Source organism: Camelus ferus, chromosome 36, assembly GCF_009834535.1.
Source record: "Camelus ferus isolate YT-003-E chromosome 36, BCGSAC_Cfer_1.0, whole genome shotgun sequence".
NCBI classification, from domain to species: Eukaryota; Metazoa; Chordata; class Mammalia; order Artiodactyla; family Camelidae; genus Camelus; species Camelus ferus.
This window is the reverse complement of record NC_045731.1, coordinates 20,397,643-20,421,724: the sequence shown is the minus strand read 5'-3', so window position 1 is coordinate 20,421,724 and position 24,082 is coordinate 20,397,643. Positions and strand designations below refer to the sequence as shown.

The 24,082-nt window shown below is 37.7% G+C and overlaps 1 protein-coding gene across 1 annotated transcript in view; it reads left to right on the top strand.

The window, feature by feature from the left end:
- Positions 1 to 239: 239 nt before the first annotated feature.
- Positions 240 to 24,082, top strand: part of LOC116656662 (death-associated protein kinase dapk-1-like) — a 40,001-nt gene continuing 16,158 nt past the window's right edge. The window contains exons 1-2 of the mRNA XM_032474197.1: positions 240 to 268; positions 21,476 to 21,605. Coding sequence (XP_032330088.1) covers positions 21,584 to 21,605 — 22 coding nt within the window. The 5' untranslated portion in view covers positions 240 to 268; positions 21,476 to 21,583. The remainder of the gene's footprint in view (positions 269 to 21,475; positions 21,606 to 24,082) is intronic.

Below are 24,082 nucleotides of genomic sequence, written 5' to 3'. Positions count from 1 at the left end.
GACTTAACATATGATTCAGCAATCCCACTCCTGGGCATATATAGAGGTTGGAACCTTAACTCAAAAAGACACATGCACACCAATGTTCATAGCAGCACTATTTACAATAGCCAAGACATGGAAACCACCTAAATGTCCATTGACAGATGACTGGATAAAGAAGATGTGGTATATTTATACAATGGAATAGTACTCAGCCATAAAAAAGAATAAAATAATGCCATTTGCAGCAACATGGATGTCCCTGGAGAATGTCATTCTAAGTGAAGTAAGCCAGAAAGAGAAGGAAAAATACCTATGATATTACTTATATTTGGAATCTTAAAAAAAAGACAATCTTATTTACAAAAACAGAAACTGACTCACAGACATAGAAAACAAACTTATGGTTACCAGGGGAAGAAGGGGGTGGGAAGGGATAAATTGGGAGTTTGAGATTTGCAGATATTATCTAAATATATAAAATAGATGAACAGGTATATACTGTATAGCACAGGGAACCATATTCAATATCTTGTAATAATTTATGGTGAAAAAATATGAAAATGAATATATATATGTTCTTATATGACTGAAGTATTATACTAAACACCAGAAATTGACACAATATTGTAAACTGACTGTACTTCAATAAAAATATATTTTAAAAAATCAGTTGCTTCTGTGTTTGGTTACTGTAAGTTATCTCCCCAAAGTCTGATTTCCCCTGGATGTACCAGAAATTAAAATCTCAGACATCCAAAACTGAACTGGAATTAGATGGCAGTCCTAGGGTCGTCCTGACTGCATGGCTTGTTGGGAAGCCAACAGATCTCTTCCAAGAGGTAACTGACCTCACAGCCATATGTTCCATTCTCACTGCAAAGCTCACTGCCCCAAGTATGGGCATGTTCAGACTTATCCTGTGCTTGATTATTAGAGGGGCATAAATCAGTAACTTTCCGCCTAATTTTTCATAGATTTAACAGTAAATACATTGGACCCCTAGTACACTGTTAGGATGGCAGAGTATTAAGGTGAAATAAGAATTTCCAGAGTTTCAAACAATTTATAGTGTAGAGGTAATTGAACAAGTGAGCAATAGTACAAGACAATACTATTGTATGTGGAACAACCCTGAAGAACAGTGGCAATTTTTTCAAAATCCGATTCTGTTTAAAAATTTTCCTCCCCCCAGCACATATTATGCCCCTTTCATGGCTTCCTACTGTTTAGAAACAAAGGTGAAAATATTCAGCATGTCTGTTACTCCAGCTTCATCTTGTCCTGTGCTCTCTGCTAAGCAGTACCTTGGCCTTATTTTGTCTCCTATATAATGCCATGCTCCCTCCTGCTGTAAGGACTTTGGACATGCCTCTCCCTCTGCCTGAAACCCATCCACCCACCACCTCATCTGTATTGCCCAGTCTGCTCTTACAAAACCTCTTGATTTCAGTTAAAATTTATCTCATCAGACAAAATCTGCTGGTTACCTTGCAAATGAGATCCACTTAATAAGTGCTCTCATGTATCATTTCACTCTTATTCCCAATGCATATGTTGTGCTGTTTCACAGTTCTACTTGCACACATTCATACGTGATTATTTGATTGCAGTCTGAGCCCAAATACTCCAGACTGTAAACTCAAAGAGGGGTGAAATCTTTTTTTTCCTTAGCATTGGATGCCTACCACCCTGCACACAGCCACCTACCACCTGACACATGAAAGCTGTGCAGTAAATATTTGTTGAACGAATGAGAAACTGTTTCAGATTGTGGGCAAAGTACAACCCAAAATATAGAGGTGAGAACAGCTGTCCAAGCCCAAGGACATGGAAAATTCTGCTTTAATGCCGAGAGTTAGTACTGAGCTGCAGGATATGTGCGGAGGACTTAATGCCTCAGGAAAGGACTAAACTTCACTAAAAATACCCCTTGCTACTGAGCAGACTCTTGACAAGAGTGGTCTGTTGTTTATCAAATTGTAGAAAACTGTGACAGAAGTCTAATCCCTTAGAGAAACAATCAGTAATGTTTCAAAAATATGCGTTAAGTGATTGTATAAAATATGGTCAAATCAGGTACCAGTGCAAACCAAAAGCCTTGACAGAAGTAAACAAAGCAACTTCCCTGAGCATGCAATGACATTGTTTTCAGGAAGAACTGTGGTCTTAGAACAAGCCACATGTAGATAAAATTTCCTTTTTTAAAAAATTGTACTAATATGCAATTTATATACAGTGAGATGCACATATCTTAAGTATATAACACGAAGTCTTTTGACAAGTTCACATACATCTAAGCCACGTTGTTTTCAAGATAATAGAATTTTCCCCTTCATCCCAGAAAGTTCCTTCTTGTCCTTCTCCAGTTGTCTCCCGTTCCCACAGGAAAATACTGTTCTGAAATTCAAACCCATAAAATAGTTTTGTCTGTCTGACTCTTTATATGAATGAAATTTTATACAGCAAGCATGATTTCGTGTCTGGGTTCTTTTGCTCAGCTTAATTTGGAGATCCCCCCATGTGGTTGCATACAGCAGTTGTGCATTCCTTCCTGTCACTGAGCAGTAAGTACTCCATTGTCTGAATACACAGTTTGTTTACTCATTTGCTTTTTGACATACATTTGGATTGTTTCCATTGGGGCTCATGAATAAATAATATGAATTATAAATATTAACTTCATATCAACTTATGAGTAAGTTTGCTGTGAACATTCTCATACAAATATTTGTGGACACATGTTAATCTCAGGTGTATACCTAGGGAATTGATGGTACATAGGTAGGAATTTTATTAACTTTATAAGAACCTCACAGCTGTTTTCCAAAGCTTGCAACATTTTACCCTCCCACTAGCAGCCTGTGAGCATTCTGGGTGTTCTCGCCATCACTTGGTATTGTCATTGTTTTCAGTTTCAGTCATCTTAGTGTGAGTGTAGTAATAGCCATTTTGGTTTTAATTTTAATTTCCCTGATGATGTTATATGCACTTTTCAAGTCTTATTGGTGATTTGTATCTTTTCCTTTTGCCAATTTTTTCAAATTAGGCTGTTTCATTAAAAGAGGTCTGTAGGGCTTCTTTATATATTTTTTAAACAAGTTCTATATTTTGCAAAGATTTTCTCCTGGTCTGTCACTCGCTTATTAATGCAGCTGCAGACCAAGATAATGGCCGACTTATGTCCTGGAGAACCATCTTCCCCAAGTCAGAGTTCAGGCTCCTTTTCTACTAAAAAGGGGAAGGGGTGTGGTTGGTTTTTGCAAACTTCTTGGTGTAGGATTTCTTTGTTCTTGGAATCCTTTGCAGCCGTCCATGTGGGTCAGGTCATGATGCCCCTGTGAAAACCTCCAACAAAACAAATGTTATTTTCTATTCTGCAACTTGTTATCTTTATATGAGTGCAAAAGTGTTAATATCATTAAAGGTCAGAGCCCCAAGAATAGGCTCTCCTGTCTATTTCAAGCTAAAGGCAACATTGTTTTACAAAAAGTGCAGAGCAAGCAAGACTAAGCCAAGAAAACAGGGCACACTGTTAAAGCAAATAAACAGGTCTAATGGAGTCAGATTTGTCCTTTTCTACTACAGGGCCTTTTGGTGAGAGGAAAAAGGATGTGTCTGGATGAGTCCTCCTCTGCCCCAGGCTGGGGTTCCCGCAGGAGCCCTGCCAGGTTCCCCCTAACTGTGGACCTGATCTCCCACAGAGAAAGTAATAATTATCAGTGACTAAAATTACTTGTCAAAGTGCCTTCAATTGCCTGTAAACTATATATGGGTAGGGGGAGAGGCGGGCAGGGGATGTATCAGTGGCCAGTCAACAGTCTCCCTGGATGCAAGGGGCCACTGTGGTGGCGGGTTGCTAGGTGGCCAGGCCAGCACAGCTGCCTGCTTGGCTCTCCAGCCGTGGGCTTCTAACATGGACACTTAACTCTCTCGTTCCTCTTCCCTCTGCCCCAGGGTGAATGAACACGGCCCCTGCACCCACCTGGGCTGAGCCCAGGCCATGCACACAGCCCACCGCCTGCTGTCTATCTCCCCAGCAAGGCCTCCCGCGCCGCCGCAGATCCGCGTGCCCAGTGCCTCTGCCCTAGGGCTCCAGATCACAATCCGGACCATCAACCAACAAGCCCACAGGCCAGTGGCGAGCAGCCCGGGTCCACCCTGACCTGCCGGCTCAGACGAGTCACAGGGCACCGGGGTCAGGGCTCCTGGGTGGGAATTGAAACCGACTCCAGCCCAGCCTGCGGAGCCCTGTAGCCTCAGACACTAGATGTGCAGCCACACACTAGGCCCGCTCCCCCGCTGGCTGGCGGCAGTCGCTATGGTGACCCTAACCCGGGCATCCCAGCCCCATCCACGGGGTGAGGGGGTCAGCTTGGAGTAGAGATGCACTTGGGTTGAGGGGGGAATCCCACGGTGGGGGGGATAGGCTGAGGGTTAAGGGGACAGTCCGAGTGGCATTGACTTAGCTGAGAGGTGAAGGGGACCATCTTTGGATGTTGGGGGTCCTGCAGTGAGGCATGAAGTATGAGCTTCGGGTGTGGGGGGCCATAGCATAGTCCCTAGGGAGGTGGGGTGTGGGGGCCATAGGTTAGTACATAGCGAGGTGGAGTGTGGGGGCGGGTACCTCGATGTGAGGAGGAGCCCCGTCTTGGGGATCACACTGGAGACAGGGCATGGCCGGGGGGGCAGTAAAGGTGAGGGGGAGGAGGAGTAGGGGTGGGGGGTGTGGCCAGGCCCAGGGCGGTGGTGGTTCTGGTTGAGTGCAGTAATCTGATTGGCAGCGGGGCGGGGGCATTGGGTACCGAGACACAGCGTGAGGGGCAGGGAGGTGGGCCGGCCTCAGCGCCCCACGGCCGAACCGCCCCCACCACCCCACCGCCTAACCGCCCCCACCGCCCCACCGCCGGGCCCGGCTCGGAAACGCTCGACCCCACTCGCCCACCTGAACAGCAGGAGCCCCAGCCCCAGGGTCCGCGCATCCGGCGAGGGGAGGAGGGGCGCGCACGCGCAGAAGCGGGAGGCCACTAACAGTTTGTGAAAGCCAGGCAAAGCAGAGCATTCCTGGACCAGCTCCCGAGGAGGAAGGCGGACCGGGGACTGGGCCAACGCTTACCGTCGCCTCAGCTGCCACCGCCAGGCGGGTAAGGGGGCGCTGGTGGGGGTGGGCAGGTCAAGGAGCCGGCGGGTGAGGCCCGGGCCGGGCGGTGAGTTAGGACCCTGAGGTGGGTGCCGGCTGCCCTAGTGGTTCGTGGTGCCACCCCCCCCCACGTTAGTAGTCCGTGAACACCGTTTCTTCGCTGCCTCTGGTACCCATTTGGGGAAGCGGATGCAGCACCGGGATGTGGGAGGGTGCCGGAGGGCCCGGGAGCACTTTCTACCGGCCCTCATATCATGGCCTGCCCCGGAGGCGGTTGTGGTGCTGTCGCGTGGCCATGTATGTGATATCACACAGTATTTGTCTTTCTGACTTATTTCACTTAGCATAATGCTCTCATGGTCAACCGATGTTGCACAAAAGGCAATATTTCATTCTTTTGCGTGGCCTAGTAATATTCCATTGTGTGTGTATTTGCATATCCTTGATATCTCTGTGTGTGTATCAATCACATCTTTTTTAACCATCAGTTGATGGACAGTAAGATTGTTTCCTTTTCTTTGCTATTGTGAATAATGCTTCAGTGAATATGAGAATGCAGATATTTCTTTAAGATAGTGATTTCATTTCATTTCCTTTTGTGATATACCCAGCAGTAGGACAAGTGGATCATATGGTAGTTCTCTTTTTAAATATTTTTTAAATTGAAGTACCATCAGTTACAGTGTGTCAATTTCTGATGTACAGCTCGTCCCAGTCATGCATATGCCTACATGCATTAGACTTTTTAAACTTTCTGAGCTTACTGTTTTCCATAATGACTGTATCAATTCACATCACCACCAACAGTTTATAAGTGTTCCTTTTTCTCTGCTTTTATTATCTTTTGTCTTTTTGATGATAACCATTCCAAAAGATGTGAAGTGATGGCTTTCTTGTGGTTTTGATTTGTGTTTCACTAATGGTTATTGATATTGAACCTTTTTTCATATACCTGTTCACCATTTATATGTGTTCTTTGGAAAACTTAATTTAGGCCCTATGTCCGTTGTAAAATTGAATTGTTTGTGCTTTTTCCTATTGTATGATGCTGGATGAACTTCTTACGTATTTTGGATATTAACCCCTTATTAGATATTTTATTTACAAATATGACTCATTTCATAGGTTGCCTTTTCACTTTGTGAATTGTTTCTTTGCTGTACAGAAGCTTTTTCATTTGATGTAGTTCCACTTTTTAATTTTTGCTTTTGTTGTTTGTGCTTTCGGTGTCATATCTGAAAAAATCACTAAGACAAATGTCAGGGAGCTCTACCCTATGTTCTCTTCTAGGAGTTTTACAGTTTCAGGTCTTATGTTTAAGTCTTTAATCCATTTTGAATTAATTTTTTTTGGTGACTGTTGTAAGTTGAGTCCAGCTGCAGCTTTTACATGTGATTATCCAGTTTTCCCAACACCATTATTTAAGAGACTATCTATTCCCCATTGAGTATGCTTGTCACAAATAATAATTGACTATATGTGTGTGTGTTTATTTCTGGGCTGACCACTCTGTTCCACTGATCTGTGTGTCTGGTTTCATGCCATACTCTTTTGATTACTATAACGTAATAAAGTTCGAAATCAAGAAGTGTGATACGTTTGGTTTTGCTCTTCTTTGTCAAGATTGCTTTGGTTTTTCATGGTCTTTGTGATTTCCATTCGAGTTTTAGGATTGTTCTATTTCCATGAAAAATGCCATTGGAATTTTGATAGGAATGATATTGAATCTACAGATGGCCTTGGTTAATATGGATATGTTAACAGTGTTAATTTTTCTGATCCATGAGCATGGGATATCTTTCCATTCATTGGTGTCTTCTTCAGATTCTTTCATCAAAGTCTTCTACTTTGCAATATACAGATCTTTCACCTCCTTGAATTTATTACTATTTAATTGTTTTAGATGCTATTATATATGATTGTTTTCTTTATTTCTTTTTTGGGTATTTGGTTGCTAATGTATACAAATACAACTGATTTCTGTATGTTAATTTTGTATCCTACAACTTTACTGAATATTTTTTATTAGTGCTAACATTTTTAGTGGAGTTTGAGAAAATCCAGAATATCTGCAAACAGTGACAACTTTACTCCTTTCTTTCTGGTTTGCATGCCTTTTGTTTATTATTCTTGACTAATTTATCTGGGTAGGACTTCTAATACTAAATTGAATATGATTGGTGCCACTCTGGGCACCCTTGCCTTGTTTCTGATCTTAGAGCAGAAGCTTTCAGTCTTTCACCCTTGAGCGTGATTTTAGTTGTGGGCTTATTGAATATGGCCCGTATCACTTCTATATTCAGTTTATGGAGAGGTTTCTTTTTTTAACCATAAAAGAATATTGTGTTTCATCAAATGCTTTTCCCCCATCTATTATGATGATAATATGATTTGTATCTTTCATTATATTGATGTTTGTCACATGTAATGATTTGTTTATGTTGAACCATTCTTGCATCCTAAGGATAAATCCCACTTGATCATGGTATATGATCCTTTAAATGTGCTGTTGAATTTGATTCATTAGTATTTTGTTGAGATTTTTGCATCTATATTGGCCTATTATCTTCTTGTGGTGGCCTTATTTGGCTTTGATATCAGAGTAATGCTGGTCTTGTAAAATTAGTTTGGGAGCATTCCTTCCTCTTAATTTTTTGGAAGAGTCTGAGAAGGATTGGCCTTAATTCTCCTTTATATGTTTGGTAGAATCACCAAGAAAACCATCTGGCCCTGGAGCTTTTCTTTGTTAGGAGGTTTTTGATGAATGATTCAAATCCCTTACTCATTACAGATTTGTTCAGATTTTCTGTCTTCATGATTCACTTTGGTTGGTTGTAGTTTCCAGGAAATTATCTATTCATTTCAGGTTATTTAATTGTTCCTGTATAATTGTCCATAGTTATCTCCTATATCTCTTGATATTTGCATTATCAGTTGTAATGCCACCGCTTTCATTTCTATTTATTTTGAGTATTCTCTATGTTTTATTAGTCTAGTTAAAGGTTTGTCCATTTTTTTTATCTTTTCAAAAAACCAACTCTTAAGTTTTATGGATATTTTTTCTATTGTTTTTCTGATCTCTGTTTTATTTAATTCTGCTCTGATCTTTGCTATTTCCTTCCCTCTTCTAACTTTGTAGTTTGTGTTAGTTTTTTCAGGTGTGAAGTTACATTGTTTATTTCAGATCTTTCTTTTTTCTTAATATAGGCATATACTATTACAAACTTCTCTGTTAATTTTGATAGGTTTAAACTAAAACTAAAAATAGTTTAAATTTTGGAGTGCCTATGAGAGGAGGGGAGCTCAGGGTCTTTCTACACCACCATCACGGCTGACTTTTCCAGACAGTGTTTTTTGGTGCATGAAGTTGTCTTGGTAGGTTTTGTGTTTGTAGGAGTTTCTCCATTTTATATGTGTTATCCAGTTGGTTGTTGTAAAATTGTTCATGGTTCTCTGGAGAATTGATAGTATTGACCCCGCTTTCATTTTTTATTTTAGCAATTTCAGTCTTCTATGTTTTGTTCTTAGTCCATCTAGCTAACAGTTTGTCAATTTTGTTGATCTTTTCAAAGAACCAACTTTTGGTTTCATTGATTATCTCTGTTTTTCTATTCTCTATTTCATTTACCTATACGCTAATCGTTAGCATTTTCTTCCTTCTGCTAGGTTTAAGTTTAGTTTGTTCTTTTTAGTTTCTTAAAGGTGTAAAGTTAAGGTTATTGATTTGAGAAATGTCTTGTTATTTATTGTAAGTCTTTATAGCTACAAACTTCTCTTTTAGCACCACTTTTGCTGTATTCCATAAGTTTTGGTATGTTGTATTTTTGTTTTCATTTCTCTCTAAATATTTTCTAATTTCCTTATAATTTGTTTCTTGATTCACTGGTTATTTAAAAGCATATTCTTTAACGCCCACAATTTTGTGAATTTTCCAGGTTTTCTTTATGTTACTGATTTCTAACTTCATTCCATTGTGGTAAGAGAATATATTTTGTATGATACCTAGCTTTTAAAATCTTGGAATTTGATTTGTTGCCTACCTTATATTCTGTCCTGGAGTGTGTCCCTGGTGCACTTGAGAAAAATGTGTATGTTATTGTAGCTGAATGGAGTGTTCTGTGTATATGTATTAGTTCTATTGGTTTATTGGGTTAAGTTCTCTATTTCCTTACTTGTCTTCAGTCTGCTGGTTCTGTCCTTCACTGTGAGAGTGCTGTTGACATCTCCAGCTATTATTGTAGAACCATAGAACCATTTATTTCTCCCTTCAGTTCAGTTTTTGCTTCATATATTTCAGTGGTCTATTATTAAGTGTGTAATTGTTTATAGTTATTACATCTCCTTGCTGTACTGAACCTTTTATTAATATCTAATGTCACTTAGTTTTCTCTTATAAAGTTTTTTCATTTAAAGTATATTTAGTTTGATGTAAGTATAGCCACTCCTGCTCTCTTTTGATTACTATTTGCAAGGAATATAATTTTCCATCTTTATTTTCAAACTGCTTATGTCTTTAGATCTCAGGTGAGTCTCTTATAGACAGCATGTAGTTGGGTAATGTACTTTTATCTCTACTACCTATCTATGTCTTTTGATTGGAGAATTTAATCTATTTACCTTTAAAGGTAATTGCTGTCACTGTACTGTTGTTTTCCATATGCCATTCAACTTTTCTGGTCCTCATTTTCTGCATTCCTGACTCCTTTTGTATATAATTGATTTTTTGTAGTGAAATATTTAAATTTCTTCTTCATTTTCTTTGTTTATAATCTGTAGGTATTTTTTGTAGTTGCCAAGGGGGGCTATCACACAGTTACAACACTCAAATTTGAATTTATAGTAGCTCAACTTCTATAATGTGCAAAAGCTATGCTCCTTTACAACTCCATCCTCATCTTTTTTGGTTGTAGATATCACAGAATTTCATTATTATACATTGCTTGCACCCAGACAAATGATTTAAATGCATTAGTCTCCTGAATTATGTAGAAAACAAGATCTGAAGTTACAAAGTTACAGTAATACTAGCTTTCACATTGTAATTGCTTTTTTCTTTAAACATTCTAATTTTTAAAGTCATGTAGAAAACAGAAAGTCCAGTTATACACCATTGATAAAATACTGCTGGCTCCTGTAATTGTCAATGTATTTACCTTTATTGAGATCCTTATTTCTCTACATGGCTTCAAGTTACTGTCCAATGTCCTTTTATTTCACCTTGCAGACTTCCTTGAGCATTTTTTCAGGGCCAGTCTAGTGGTTAAAGACACACTCAGCTTTGGTTTATCTGGGAATGTCTTGATTTTTCACTTATTTCTGAAAGACAGTTTTGCCTGATATACAATTATGAGTTGAGGGTTTTTTGTTTGTTTGTTTGTTTTGTTTTTCCTTTTAACACTTTAAATAAAGGCTTTCTGCCTTCTGCACTCCAGAGTTTCTGATAAGAAAGTTGAAGATAATCTTACTGAGGATCTCTAGTGTGTGTTGATTCACTTCTGTCTTACTCCCCTCATGACTTGCTCTTTGTCTTTCAAAAGTTTGATTATAGTGTTTCTCAGTGTGGGTCTCTGATTTTATTACGGGTCTCTTAAAGTTCCTTGAACTTCCTGGATGATTATACTCAGGAGTTTCTTCAAGTTTAGAAAGTTTTCAGCCACTATTTCTTCAAATATTCTCTCTGCCCTTTTCTCTCTCTTCTCCTTCTGGGATTCCACAATGCATATGTTAGTCTTTTCATTGGTGTCCCATAGGTCTTTTAGGCTCTGTTTGCTTTTCTTGATCTTGTTTTTATGTTCCTCAGCCTCAATAATTTCTACTGTCTTCTATTCAAGTTCACTGATTCTTTCTTCTTCCTATTCAAGTCTGTTTCTGAATCCCTCCAGTGAACTTTTCATCCCATCCATTTTACTTTTCAGATCCATAATTTACTTTTGGTCTCTTTTTAGGTTTCCTTTCTCTATATTGATATTTCCACTTCATTCATACAGTATTTTCTTGACTTTCTCCACATCTTTATTTCTTTGAACATCTTTAAGATAGTTGTTTTAAAGTATTTGTCTAGTAGATCTGCCACCAAGTCATTTTCAGGGATAATTTGTTAACTTTATTTTTTTCTTTGAATGAGCCATACTTTCCTGTCTATTTTATGCCTTTCAGTTTTTTGTTGAACACTGGCTATTTGAAACTAATAATGTGGTAACTTGGAGTATCAGATTCTCTCCCTCCCCCATTTTTCTTTTTATATTATTGTTCTGTTTATTATTATTATTGCTTGTTTTAGACTATCTTTGAGCTAAGGATCAGCCTGAGGTGTAAACTTTAGTTCTTCTCAGGTCTTCTAATCTTGCAGTTTTTACTGGACTTTTCTAGTTACCCCCATATTTGACGTTGTTTTTGAATGTCTTAAAGTCTGGCTCTTAAAAGGGGAAAAGAAAAACAATGAATAGAGGGGAGAAAAAGGGGTACTGGCCCTTTAGATCCATGGAAGTCACTTCATCTGGAGGGGAAAGGGGCTTGCAACAGTGAGGTTAGGTGCAAAAAAAAAATGGCTGCTGTCTTGTTTGACTGCACCTCTGTGATCGGAAGCAGTAATCAGCGATCAAAGCACAGGCCCCTAATATTTGTAGTACAGAGTCCTTTTTCTCACCCTGGCTCCCACAAGGTGTGTGCAAGCTGCTCCAAGAGCATGTGCACAGCTGCCGGCCATGTGGTTGCAGGTGAGTGATGGATAATTGTGCTAGTATATTAAGAGCTGAAATTGACTGAAGTTAAGCACAATTTCCCATCAAAGCCTTCCCAGAATCCCCATCACCAGGACTTGATAAAATCTATTCCTGGGTCCACTTTCAGAATTCTCATTTAGTGCTTCTGGGATGGAGCCTTAAAATCTGCATGTATTTTTAGCTCTTTTTGATGGATATGTTGCTGAGATTTGCCCAGTCCTTGAGAAGCAGTGTTCTAGAACACTTCATTCTCTCTTTCTCTGTATCTAATGTGCAGTGAAACTCATTTACCAGTGTGTAATCTAAGTTACATTTTTGAAGTCTGGAAATTCTGTTTGATTCTTTTTGTGCTTTATTATTCTCTGCCCTAGATGACAATCTTATATTTTAATTCTTTGGGTAATGTTAAAGACATTTATTTTATATGCATGTATATTTATTTCATTGTCTGTACCTCTGCTTTTGTTTCAGAGGTCTTTTTGTTTGTTCATTTTTGGGTTTTTTTGGATGTTGTCTTCTCACATACCTGGTTATTTTTGTTTAAATACTGAAAATCATTTTTGAAACAAATGTATAGGTAATTTGGATTTCTAACTGATTCTGGAAAGATGCTTATGCAAAAGTAATCCTTAATCTCCTTAATCAAATAGGAGATTGACACGATTAAAAGCTGGATTTCCATCCCTGTGTAAACTGGTCTGTTCTCCATTTACCCTAATCCATTGTGTACAGTATTCTGTGTGTGGTTTACAAGGGCCATTTTCTTTGTGAAGCTTTGAACACATGGTTTTTAAACCTTAGTTCCATTAATGTATCAGTTCCTTGCTTATCTTCTCAGGATTTCTGCTGCCATTCATAGAATTTGTAAGTTCTTTTTTTCTAGGGAAAAAAAGGCAGCAAATGTTAGGCTCCTGGATTGTAGCTTAAAATGTCCTTCTTTATTAGTTCTCTGATGCTTTACAACAGACTAAAAGATTTTGCATCATTTTTATAGTAGTTCTCAGTGTGTTTATTGTTTAAAATTACCTGCTTAACCATTCCTAGAAGTTGAACTCATGGCTTCCGTGTTCACTTTTGAAAATAGTATCTTTGGATGAATAACTGCATTAAAAATTTGTTATAAACACAAGTCTTCAGTCTTTTCCTTTTTTCATGGTCTGTGGTTTGGAGTGAAGGCCTGGAAATTATTTGATAAATTCCCCAAGTTGAGTGAAATGCACAGCCAGTGTTTAAAACCCCTAGCATAACCATTCTTTTGCCAAATTATCTTCAATGTCACCTTGGTCATACAAATTTCCACACGATTGTAATTTTTTTCCTTATCGTTTATCCTCTTCTGTTATCCCACCCCTCTCTCTGCTACATTATTACCTCTCTACTCGGTCTTTTTCTCTCTCCCCTATTGTAGGATAAATACTTAAGTTTCTCTGTAGTTGTCACTGTCATTGCTGGAGAGAGTCATTTAAATAAAGTATAAACTTATTTAATGTTGAAGACAAGTAGCTCTGTGAATAGGTGGTCAGAATCCATTCCACTTTGTTCTGCTTTTTTCTGGTCTACTCATGAATTCCTTCCTCTGCCCAAGGAAATAGAGAAATTCCCATGAAAGTGTCCCTGACATAACAGAAGAAAAACTGGGAAATTCACAAATATGTCGACAGTAACAACACAACCAATGGACCCCCCCCAAAAAAAAATCGAGAGAAATTAGAAAATACCTTAAAACAAGTGAAAACAAAAAACATAAACATGCTGTACCCAAACTTACATGATACAATGAAGTATATACTCAGAGAAATGTATAGTTTTAAATGCCCATGTTAAAAATAAATATCTCAAGTCAATTAATCAGGAAGAATAAACTAAACACAAAATGAGTAGAAGGAAGGAAATAGTCAAGATTATAGTGGAGGTAGAGAATAGAAAGAGAAGAGAGAAAATAGATGGACCAAAATCATTTAAAAGGGCAACAAAATTGACAAAACCTTAGCTAGAGTGATCAGAAAGAAAAAAAAAAAGGCCTCAAATTACTAAAATCAAAAATGAAAGTAAGGAAATTACTACAGATCTTAGTTCCAAAGATAGCACAGAATTGTACTCTTAAAAATGGTTAAAATGATGAATTTTATGTTATGTAGTTTTACCTCAGTAGAAAAGCCTGTATTTGTGTGGATTCGTGAACTGTCTGGTTCCATTGATCTGTATGTCTTTCCTTTCATCAGTATCATATTATCTTGAGTGTCGTAACAGTCACTTTATAGTAAGTCTTAAAATCAGATTTTCTTCTTTTCAAAAATATTTTTGCTATCCTAGTTCTTATCACTTTCTGTATAGAGTTTAAAATTAATGTGTCAATATACACAATAGGTAATACTGGGATTTTTATTGAAGCTGGGTTAAATCTATAGATTTCTTTTTTGTTTTATTAAAGAATTGATATTTTAACTCTATTGAGTCTTTCAATCCATGAGCATGATCTGTCTTTCCATTTATTTAGACTTTCAGACATCCTTTGTTTTCTTTCGTTAGCTTTTTTTAGTTTTAAGTATACAGCGCCTGCATATATTTCTTAGATTTGTATCAAGGTATTTCCTTTTTTAAAAAAAGAAGCTATTGTAAATGGTATTTAAAAAAAGAGTTGGCTTCTTATTTTTCATTAATATTCTATACATTACAATTAATTTTTGTACATTAACTTTTATTGTACAACTTTGCTAAATTCACTTACTAATTCCAACTTTTTATAGATTCTGGAGATTTCTACTTTCATGATCATGTCATCCTTTCCAATTTCTATGCTTTCTTCCCCCTTGCTTTATTGTACTGACTGGTCAATGTAGGATGTTGAATAGGAGTGGTAAAAGTTTTATATCCTTGCTTTGTTCTTGATTCTGGGATAAAACATTAAATCTTTTACTACTATGTATGATGTTAGCTGTAGATTTTTTCTGTAGATGCCTTTCATCAGATTAAGGAAGTCCCTTTGTATTCCTAATTGGCTAGAGTTTTTAATGATGGATATATTTTGAAAGTTTCAGGTTTCTTTTCTCCATCAGCTGATATAATCATGTGGTTTTGATTTTTTCTTAGTCCAGGGATCAGCATACTGTGACCCACAGACCGAATCCTGCCCACTGGCTGTTTGTGTAGAGGCAGCAAGCTAAAACACATTTTTTACATTTTTTAACAGATTGTAAAAAGAAGAATAATATTCTGTAAAAAGTGTATGTCACCCACAAAGCTTAAAATATTTGCTGTTTTGTCCTTTACTGAAAAAAATTGCTGCATCATCCTTTAGTCAGTTAATACAATGGGTTACATCAGTGATGTCTCTTTAACTAGGTTTGCATCATAAGAAACTGCCCCCACCACTTGTTTGTGATGTAGTATTCCTTTTATAAATTTCTGGATTTAATTTGCTATAATTTTACTAGAAAATTGTATGTCTATTTTCATAAGATACTGATTTGTAATTTTCTTACAAGGTCTTTTAAGGCTAATACTGGCCTCAAAAATGAGTAGGGGATTGTCCCTTTTTTCTATTTTTTATTTAAAAATATTTTCTTAAGAGGCTGTGTTTATTTTGTTTTTATTTTTTGTTCATAGCAAAATTGAGCAGAAAATACAGAAGTTACCCCTTGCTCCCAGACATGCACAACCTCCCCCACTACCAACGCTTGTACCAGAGAGTACATTTGTATGTTATTGGATAATCAATCTAAATCAATACATCATTGGTACACTACATCAAAAGTCCATTAGGGTTCACTCTGTGGGTTTTTACAAATGTATAGTGACATGTATCACTATTATACTACCATATGGACTAGTTACACAGCCCTAAAAATCCTCTGTGCTCCACAGAGTTATTTCTTCCTCCCTCTTTCTGAACCCCTGGAAATCACTGATCTTTTTACTGTCTGCGTAACTGTACCTGATCTAGAATTTCATATATTGGAATCATATAGTATGCAGCCATTTCAGATTGTCTTCTTCCATTTAGTAACAGGCATTTAAGTTTCTTCCATGTCTTTCCATGGCTTGAGAGCTCATTTCCTTTTAGTGCTGAATAATGTTACATTGCCTGGATGTACCACAGTTTACTTATTAACTCACCAAATGAAGGACAAGTTGGTCGCTTCCAAGTTTTTGAAATTGTGAATAAAGCTGCTATAAACTTCCATGTGCAGGTTTTTGTATCCTTGTGCAGGTACACAAGCTTTTAATTCCTTTGGGTAAATACCGTGGGGTACAATTGCTGGATCGTGTGGTAGGAGCATGTTTAGTTTTGTTAAGAAACTGTCCAGCTGTCTCCCAAAGTGACTGTTCCATGTTTGCATTCCCACCAGCAAAGGGTGAAAGTTCTTGTTGTTCCACATCCTTGTCAGCATTTGGTGTTCTCAGTGTTACAGATGTCTGGCCATTCTGATAGGTACGTAGTGGTATCTTACTGTTGTTTTAGTTTACAACTTTCTAACGGTATATAATGTTGAGCATTTTTTCATATGCTAATTTCTAATGTTTATCCTCTTCAGTGAGGTATCTGTTCAGGTCTATTGCCCATTTTTAAATCAGGTTGTTATTTAATTTTAAGAGTTCTTTGTATATTGTGAATAACAGTCCTTTATTGAATAAATCTTTTGCAAATATTTTCTCTCAGTTTGTGGCTTGTTTTCTCATTCTCTTGCCAGTGTCTTTCACAGAGAAGAACTTTGTTGTTGTTGTTGTTGTTATGAGTGCACCTTATCAATTCTTTCTTTCATGGACTGTGCCTTTGGTGTTATATCTAAAATGTCATCACCATACCGAACACCATCTAGAATTTTTTCTATGTTACCTCCTAGGAATTTTATAATTTTGCATTTTACATTAAGGTCTATCATCCATTTTAAGTTACTTTTTTTGAAAGGTATAAGGTCTGTCTCTAGACTCTTAGGTTTTTTAATATGTGGATGTCTGGTTGTTCCACTGCCATTTGTTGAAGAGATTATCTTTTCTCCATTGTACTTTTGTGATTCATCAAGATCAGTTCACTGTAGCTATTTATCAAGTTGAGAGGGAGTTCCCCTCTATTCCTAACTTGCTGAGAGTTTTTCTATCAAGAATGAATGTTGAACTTTGTCAGATATTTTTCTGTATGCACTGATATAATCATGTGGTTTTTGTCTTCTTTAGCTGCTGATGTAATGGATTGCACTAATGGATATCCAAATGTTAACCAACCTTGCATAACTGGGATTAATCTCACATAGTCTTGGTGTATAATTCTTTTCATATATTGTTGGTTTTGATTTGCTAATATTTTGTTGATGATTGTTGCATTTGTGTTCATGAGAGATAGTGGTCTGTAGTTTTCTTGTAAAGACTATCTGGTTTTGGTAATGCTGGCCTCATAGAATGAATTTGGGGGTTTCCCTTATTTCAGTATCTTCTGCGTTTTCATACACATTTTAGAATGTTTTGTTGCAGTTTTGTGAAAAGTGCCATTGGTATTTTGATAGGTGTTGCATTGAGTCTGCAGGTTTCCTTTGATTGTATGGTCATTTCAACAATATTAATTCTTCCAGTACATTAACACAGTATACTTTTCCACACAAAAGACCTAAATAGCCAAACAGTCTTGATAAAGAAGAACAAAGCTGGAGGTATCATGCTCCCTGACTTCAAACTATGCTACAAAGCTACACTCATCAAAACAGTATGGTAAAGGCTAACCTTTTCAACAAATGGTGCTGGGTCAATTGAATATCTATATGAAAGAAAGAATGAGACTTGACCCTTAACTTATACCATACGTGAAAACCAAATCCATATGGATTGCATACCTAAATGTGAAGAAAAAACAATTTTACTTCTAGGCTAAAACATGAGAACCACTTCATGATACACACCTGATAGCTGAAATCTAAAAGATGGAAAAAGCAAGTATTGGCATGAATGTGGAGCAATAGCAAACCTCATACACTCTTGATGGGAGCATAAATTGGTCCAACCACTTTGGAACGTTCTTTGGTGGAGTGTACTTAAGCCAAACCCATGCATACCCTATGACCCAGCAATTCTACTCCTAGGTCTATATCTATCACCAATATGCACATATACTTACTGAAAGACATGCACTAGAATATTCATAGCATTAATCATAATAGTCCCAAGCTGGAAACTATAAATATCTGTCAACAGTGGTGTGGGTAAACAAATTGAGACACACTAAACTACTACGCAGCAATGAGAATCAGATACCTATAACTGCATGTGATATGGATGAATCTGACAAAGACAACATGAAGGAAATTAAAACTACAATTGATCCTTGAACAACACAGGGGTTAACCTGTGTGTAACTTACAGTTGGCCCTCTGTATCCATGGTTACTCTGCTTGTGTAGATTCAGTCAGCCACAGACTATGTAGTCCTGTACTATTTACTGTTGAAATATAGCCACATATAAGTGGACCCACAGTCCAAGACAGTGCATTCTAGGGTCAGCTGTGTGTAGTATACCACATAACACACGATCTGATTTCATGTGTGCAAAGTACAAGACAAAGCAACACTAATCTGTGCTCTCAGATGTCAGGATGGTGGCTACCCTGAGAGGTCCAGGCTAGAGGGAAGTTGAGAGGGCTTTGGGGGTCCCAGTATTGTTCTCTTTCTTGATTAGAATGCTGACTTCATGAGTCTGACCAGATTGTGATATTTTGGGGGGCTTTAGACATGCAATACTGCATTTTTCTATATGTACAGTATTTTGTCAGTAGAATGTTTAAAAATGTTTCCACAGCACAGATGTGTCATAATTTATTCAAACTTTTCTGTATTTATTGGTCATTTAATTGGTTTTAGCTTTTTACTTCTACAAATATTGTGAAGTAAAGATCTCCATACATATTTGATTCATGGTGGTCCCCTTTAAGAATAAATCATTCATATGTTAAGTGGCTGAAGTCTTCATGCTAAAATACATTGTGGTATTTCTTCCCCCCCAAAACAGGAAACTCAGATTTTCTTTTTCACTAGCAATGTTTGTATTTTTCCTCTTACAGTCTCATGAGAATGTCTTGTCTTTTTCATTGTGTTTCATTTCATTTCCTCATTTATAATAGATTCAATCATTTTGCTTTCATAGATGTTGCAGATACTTTCCCTAATATAGCTGCTCTACATTGAATTTGTTTATAGTAGACTTTCTATAAAACTTATGGTGATTTTAATTACACAGATACTTTCATACCATTCCTTTGAAGAGATGGAGGTAAATTCCTCTGTCTTTCAGCATGGACTGGGCTTTAATGACTTCCTTTTAATGAATAGTATGTGATAAAGTGGCAGCCCTATGAAAAGGCTTACATGGAAAGGAGCTGAGGCCTCCAGCCAACAGACGTGTGTAAACTTTCATAGAAGTGGATCTTTTAGCCCCAGTCAAGCCTTCATATGACCACAGCCCTGGCCGATGACTTGACACCAAAGCAAAGCCACCCACCTAAGACACTCCCTAAAGCCTTGCCTTCAGAAGGGTGTGAGATAATAAGTATTTGCTCATTTAAACTGTTAAATTTTGTGATCAATTTCTGTACAACAGATAAGTAATACACAATTTTTAAACTTTTTATTTTGAAACACAGTATATGTGCAAAGAAGTAAATGAAACATAGATATACAATTTAGCAAAGTATTATAACGCAAACGTGAATGCAATGGTTATGAAATAGAAAATTGCAGGTCCCCAGAAAGAATATGCATGTTCTTTCAAGTTCAAAACCTCTTACTCCAGTTTGTATGCAATCATATTCTTGAATTTCATGGTAACCATTTATTTGCTTTGCCTTATGGTCATATCTCCTATGTTTATACCTCTGAACAATACAATTTAGTTTTGCTTATATTTGAGTTGCATATTAATAGGACATATGGAATCATAGATTTACTTTGTTATACCTTACTTCTTCTGTTCAACCTTCTGTAAGAGTCACCAGTGTTGCCCGTAGCTCTAGCTTGTTTGTCTGCATTACTGTAGAGTATTTCTGTTGTTTGATTCTACCACAGCATATTTTTCCATTTTACCTGTTAAATACTTTCTAATTTGGGATGACTCTGCTTGCTTTTACAATCCTGTTCATATTGTAATGGTTCACATGTGCAAGAGCTTCTCACTGATATATATCCCTAGGAGTGGTGATATCTTTTTAAGATCTTGATTTCATTTTCCTCAAATCTGTATCCCCAAGTGGGATTGCTGGATCATTTAGTAATTGTATCTTTAATTTTTTTTTGAGGAAACTCCATACTGTTTTCCATAGTGGTTGCACCAGTTTATAGTCCCACCAACAGTGCACAAATGTTCCCTTTTCTCCACATTTTCACCAACACTTGCTATTTCTTGTCTTTTTGTTGTTGTTGTTGTTGTTCTTTGTTTTCATTGAACTCAAAATAGCTAGTAACAAAAACATCTAAAAATATCTCCAACATTTGATTCTTCAGTCATTTTTGGTTGATGACATTTGATTATTTAGTTCCTGCTTGTTTCCATCATGGAGTAACACGTCTATCAAAATATATCTCTGAGAGTTTGCAGCAAGCTTTAAACCTGTATATTTAGATCCTAACCCAAAACCATGATTTAGTTGTTAGCTTTAAATCTAAATTTTTTCTGCCACACAGAAGCTTATTAAACTAATAATCATAAATAAGCTAGCTATTAATTAGTTTTTAAGAAAATACCCAAATACAGCACATACATACAGATTGCATATATCCTTTCATCCTTTACTACTCATATAATATGAATGTAAGGTGTACAGTGGAGTTACATCATAAACACATTTAATTTACATTAATTCAGTATGTCAGGTCAGTGAAAAGGAAATAATGAGGATTAAGGAAAATAACAATAAAGCCATGGCTAGAAGAAGATGAAACAAGTTTCAAAGGTGCAGTCAAGGAAATCGATACCTACTAAATTAACCCAAACTGTCTGACATACCGCTCTCACAAGTGGTGAAATTCACAGCCCCAGCTTATTTCTTGTCTTTTTGATAATAGCCATTCTGACAGGTGGAGGTGATATGTCACTGTGGTTTTGATTTGCATTTTCCTGATGATTAGTGATGCCAATTATCTGTTAGTCATTTGTACGTCTTCTTGGGAAAAATATCTACTGAGTTCTTCTGTCCAATTTTAAAATCAGATTGCTTTTATTTTGCTCTTGAATTGTATGAGTTCCTTATTTATTTTATTAATCCCTTATCTGATAGATGGTTTGCAAAGATATCCTTCCATTCCATAGGCTGCCTTTTCATTTGTTGATTGTATCTTTTGTTGTGCATCATTCTTTTAGTCTATTGTAGTCCCACTTATTATTATTATTTTGCTTTTGGATGGAATTTCACAGTGCTGGCCTCTTGACAGTTGAAATATCTTTTTAAGATCAGTAGTTTAAGGCTTAAAATCCTTTTTATAATTTAAGGGGCCTCGTTTACATTTAAAATGATACCCTAGGATACATTTTAAACTTTCACAGTGGGATGTTTCCAGATCTTGGCAAAGGCCTCAAACAGAGAAAGAGCTTTTCCTAACAGATGAGTGAGCTGGAGAGAGAGCAAAGCTGACACTTATCCCTGTTTTACTCCAGACCAGGATAGGCAGACAGCAGAACAGTGTGGTCCTGCAGAAGCTGAAGCCTGACACTCCTTACACCATCACCCTGTCCTCCCTGTGTTGTGATGTGGAAGGAGGTCGGATGACAGGAAGAGGCAAGACCAGTAAGTGAAGCTGGACTCCTGTGGCTTTTTTAGTAACCATCATGGGGATGGAATCACATCTTCCACTGGAAAAACTGGGGTGACACAGTTTTGCTAAACTTTTAAAATGCATGTTAATAATGCTCTTTTTCTTTTTCTTTTTTCTTTTTTTTTTTTTGTCTCTGTTGGGGGTGGGGGGTAATTATGTTTTATTTATTTTTTAGTGGAGGTACTGGGGATTGAACCCAGGACCTCATGCACACACTAAGCATACACTGTAGCCCTGAGCTATACCCTCCCCCCAAAGATCTAAATTGCTTTTAATATCCTTACTGGAGTTATCTGTCTTTGGTCTTGGAGAAAGGTGTTTATTACCTTCTAGGATAACACAGACAAGTGAACAAACTCTGTTCTGAGACTCAGAATGCTCTGAGGCCAAGATAACTTGTGGAGGGATGAGACATGTACCTGATGATCACAGACATTTTTTCCTTTATTCACTACTTCAGCAGGTATTTGTGGGGTGCCTACTAAAGGGATCCTGTGTTCTAGGGCTCCCGGGACCCATCAGTAAACCTGGGCTTCGTGTGTGCTCGGTTGTTAGGGTCATGCATGGTGTGCTTTCTGTGCATTTCAGAACCTTTGAATACCGTGAGGAACCTTGGTGTATGACCCTTCCACCGGCACTTTGAATGTTCGCTGGGAGCATACAGAGCAAAATCCTCGCCAGTACAAGCTCTTCTATGCACCCACAGCAGGTGGTCTGGAGGAACTGGTCACTATTTCCTGTAGGAAAAAGTGTGTGTTAGTTTCAGCTGTAGATTGCAAAGTGGAGATCAAGAGTTAACTAGTGTACCGTAGCGCCGAAGGAGTTCATGTTCCTTCTGTAGAACTTGACGGAGGGTAGTCAGTTGGGGCCTCAGTTCCTGGGTGATGGGGGCTTTTGGGGGACTGGGGCTGAGGGATCAAATCATTACAGGGGCTTTTCAAGAAGGAGCTGGCCATGTGCAGAGAGGCCTTCATCAACTCTTAGAACAGTTTGTATGGGGGCACATCCTTAGGTCCCAATAGTACAGAACCTGCTTCTTGACTTGGTCTTCAGTTAGTATTTTGAGTATTTGGTTGTTCAAAGTATTTCTTGTACAAGGTTTTCAAATCAAGTGCTTTACAGTTTATTAAAATCTTTAGGTGTCAATTCCTGGGAATACCAATGATACCGTTCTTAGGAATCTGCAGCCAGGTGCCCCAGACACCGTTACAGTGGTTCCCCTTTATCCTGAGGGCGATGGAGGGTGTACACCAGACACTGGAAGGACATGGAAGTAAGAAGGCAGACAAACTTAGTGTTTTCATGATGCATTTTGCTTTTTAGTATAGCATAAAGTTTAAAGTAGAAAGAAAATTTGGGAAATACATAATGATGGAATAAAAATGTAACAATTAGACATAGTTTACCTTCCAACCCCCACCAATTGTTAATATTTTAGTGTATGAAATAAAAATTACATTCTTCTGAAGTGATAACTTCAGGATTTCTAAATGTGTTTACAGTTATCAGTATACTCTGTCACTGACAAAAGTTCATGAGCTTTGCTTTGTGCTCAGTAAATTTGTATGAAGCAGTGTTTTGTCACTGGCTTTCAGTGTCGGTTGTTGAAATCTGCTGGTCGTGTTACTTGATAGCACATTTCTCTGCTGATGAAGTGCTTTTTGGCATTGAAAATCTCTGCTTTCATTTGCTATTAACATGTTGAGAAACCAGTTTATAGTGGTGTTACAATTCTTTATAGTATTGTTTAAAGGCTTTGGTGCATACCTCTAAATATTTTTTTGGCTTAAAAGTATACGTGCTGATGGCTCAAAGAAAGCAAGTATGGATGACTTCTTTTGGCAAAAGATTAGTGGTCTAGAAAAATGATGTTATTGCTAAAGTGGAGTTTGGAGATAACACATGGATTTAATTTGCATGTTTTTCTAAGTCCCTATTGGGGCAGTTAATTGAGACCTGAGTGTATCTTTGATTTCTCCCTATGTTTGCCTTTTCTTTGAATCACAGAAGACATTCAGTGTCTGTTGAATGAGAAGAAATGAATGATTGAAACCAGCTAATCTAGCTGCCCGGATTAGATGGGCGTCCCCCGTGTTGTCAGTTCTCATTTAGAGGCAGAGATGATGGACTCCTCTTGTCTCTCTCTCCATGACCTGTGCTGGAAAACTGAAGCTGCTTTTCCAGTTTCTTGCTCTTGCCCCTTGTCCCTTGTCCTTTTGTGGCCAACCCAGTATTACTACTTTTACTCCCTTGTTTTTATTGACAACAACTTAGCTTCCATAGAGACCAAGGCCCTAGTTAGCTGAGTTTGGCTAAATGTGGATTTGGAGAGTTTTCATCTGCTTTTGTGTGTAGATAATTCAAAGTTTGAGGAAGTCAGTATTTCTCCTACTACAGAGCAGAAGTTTGGGGTAAGTGATAGTTTGCCATGTGTAAATAGGCATAAGAA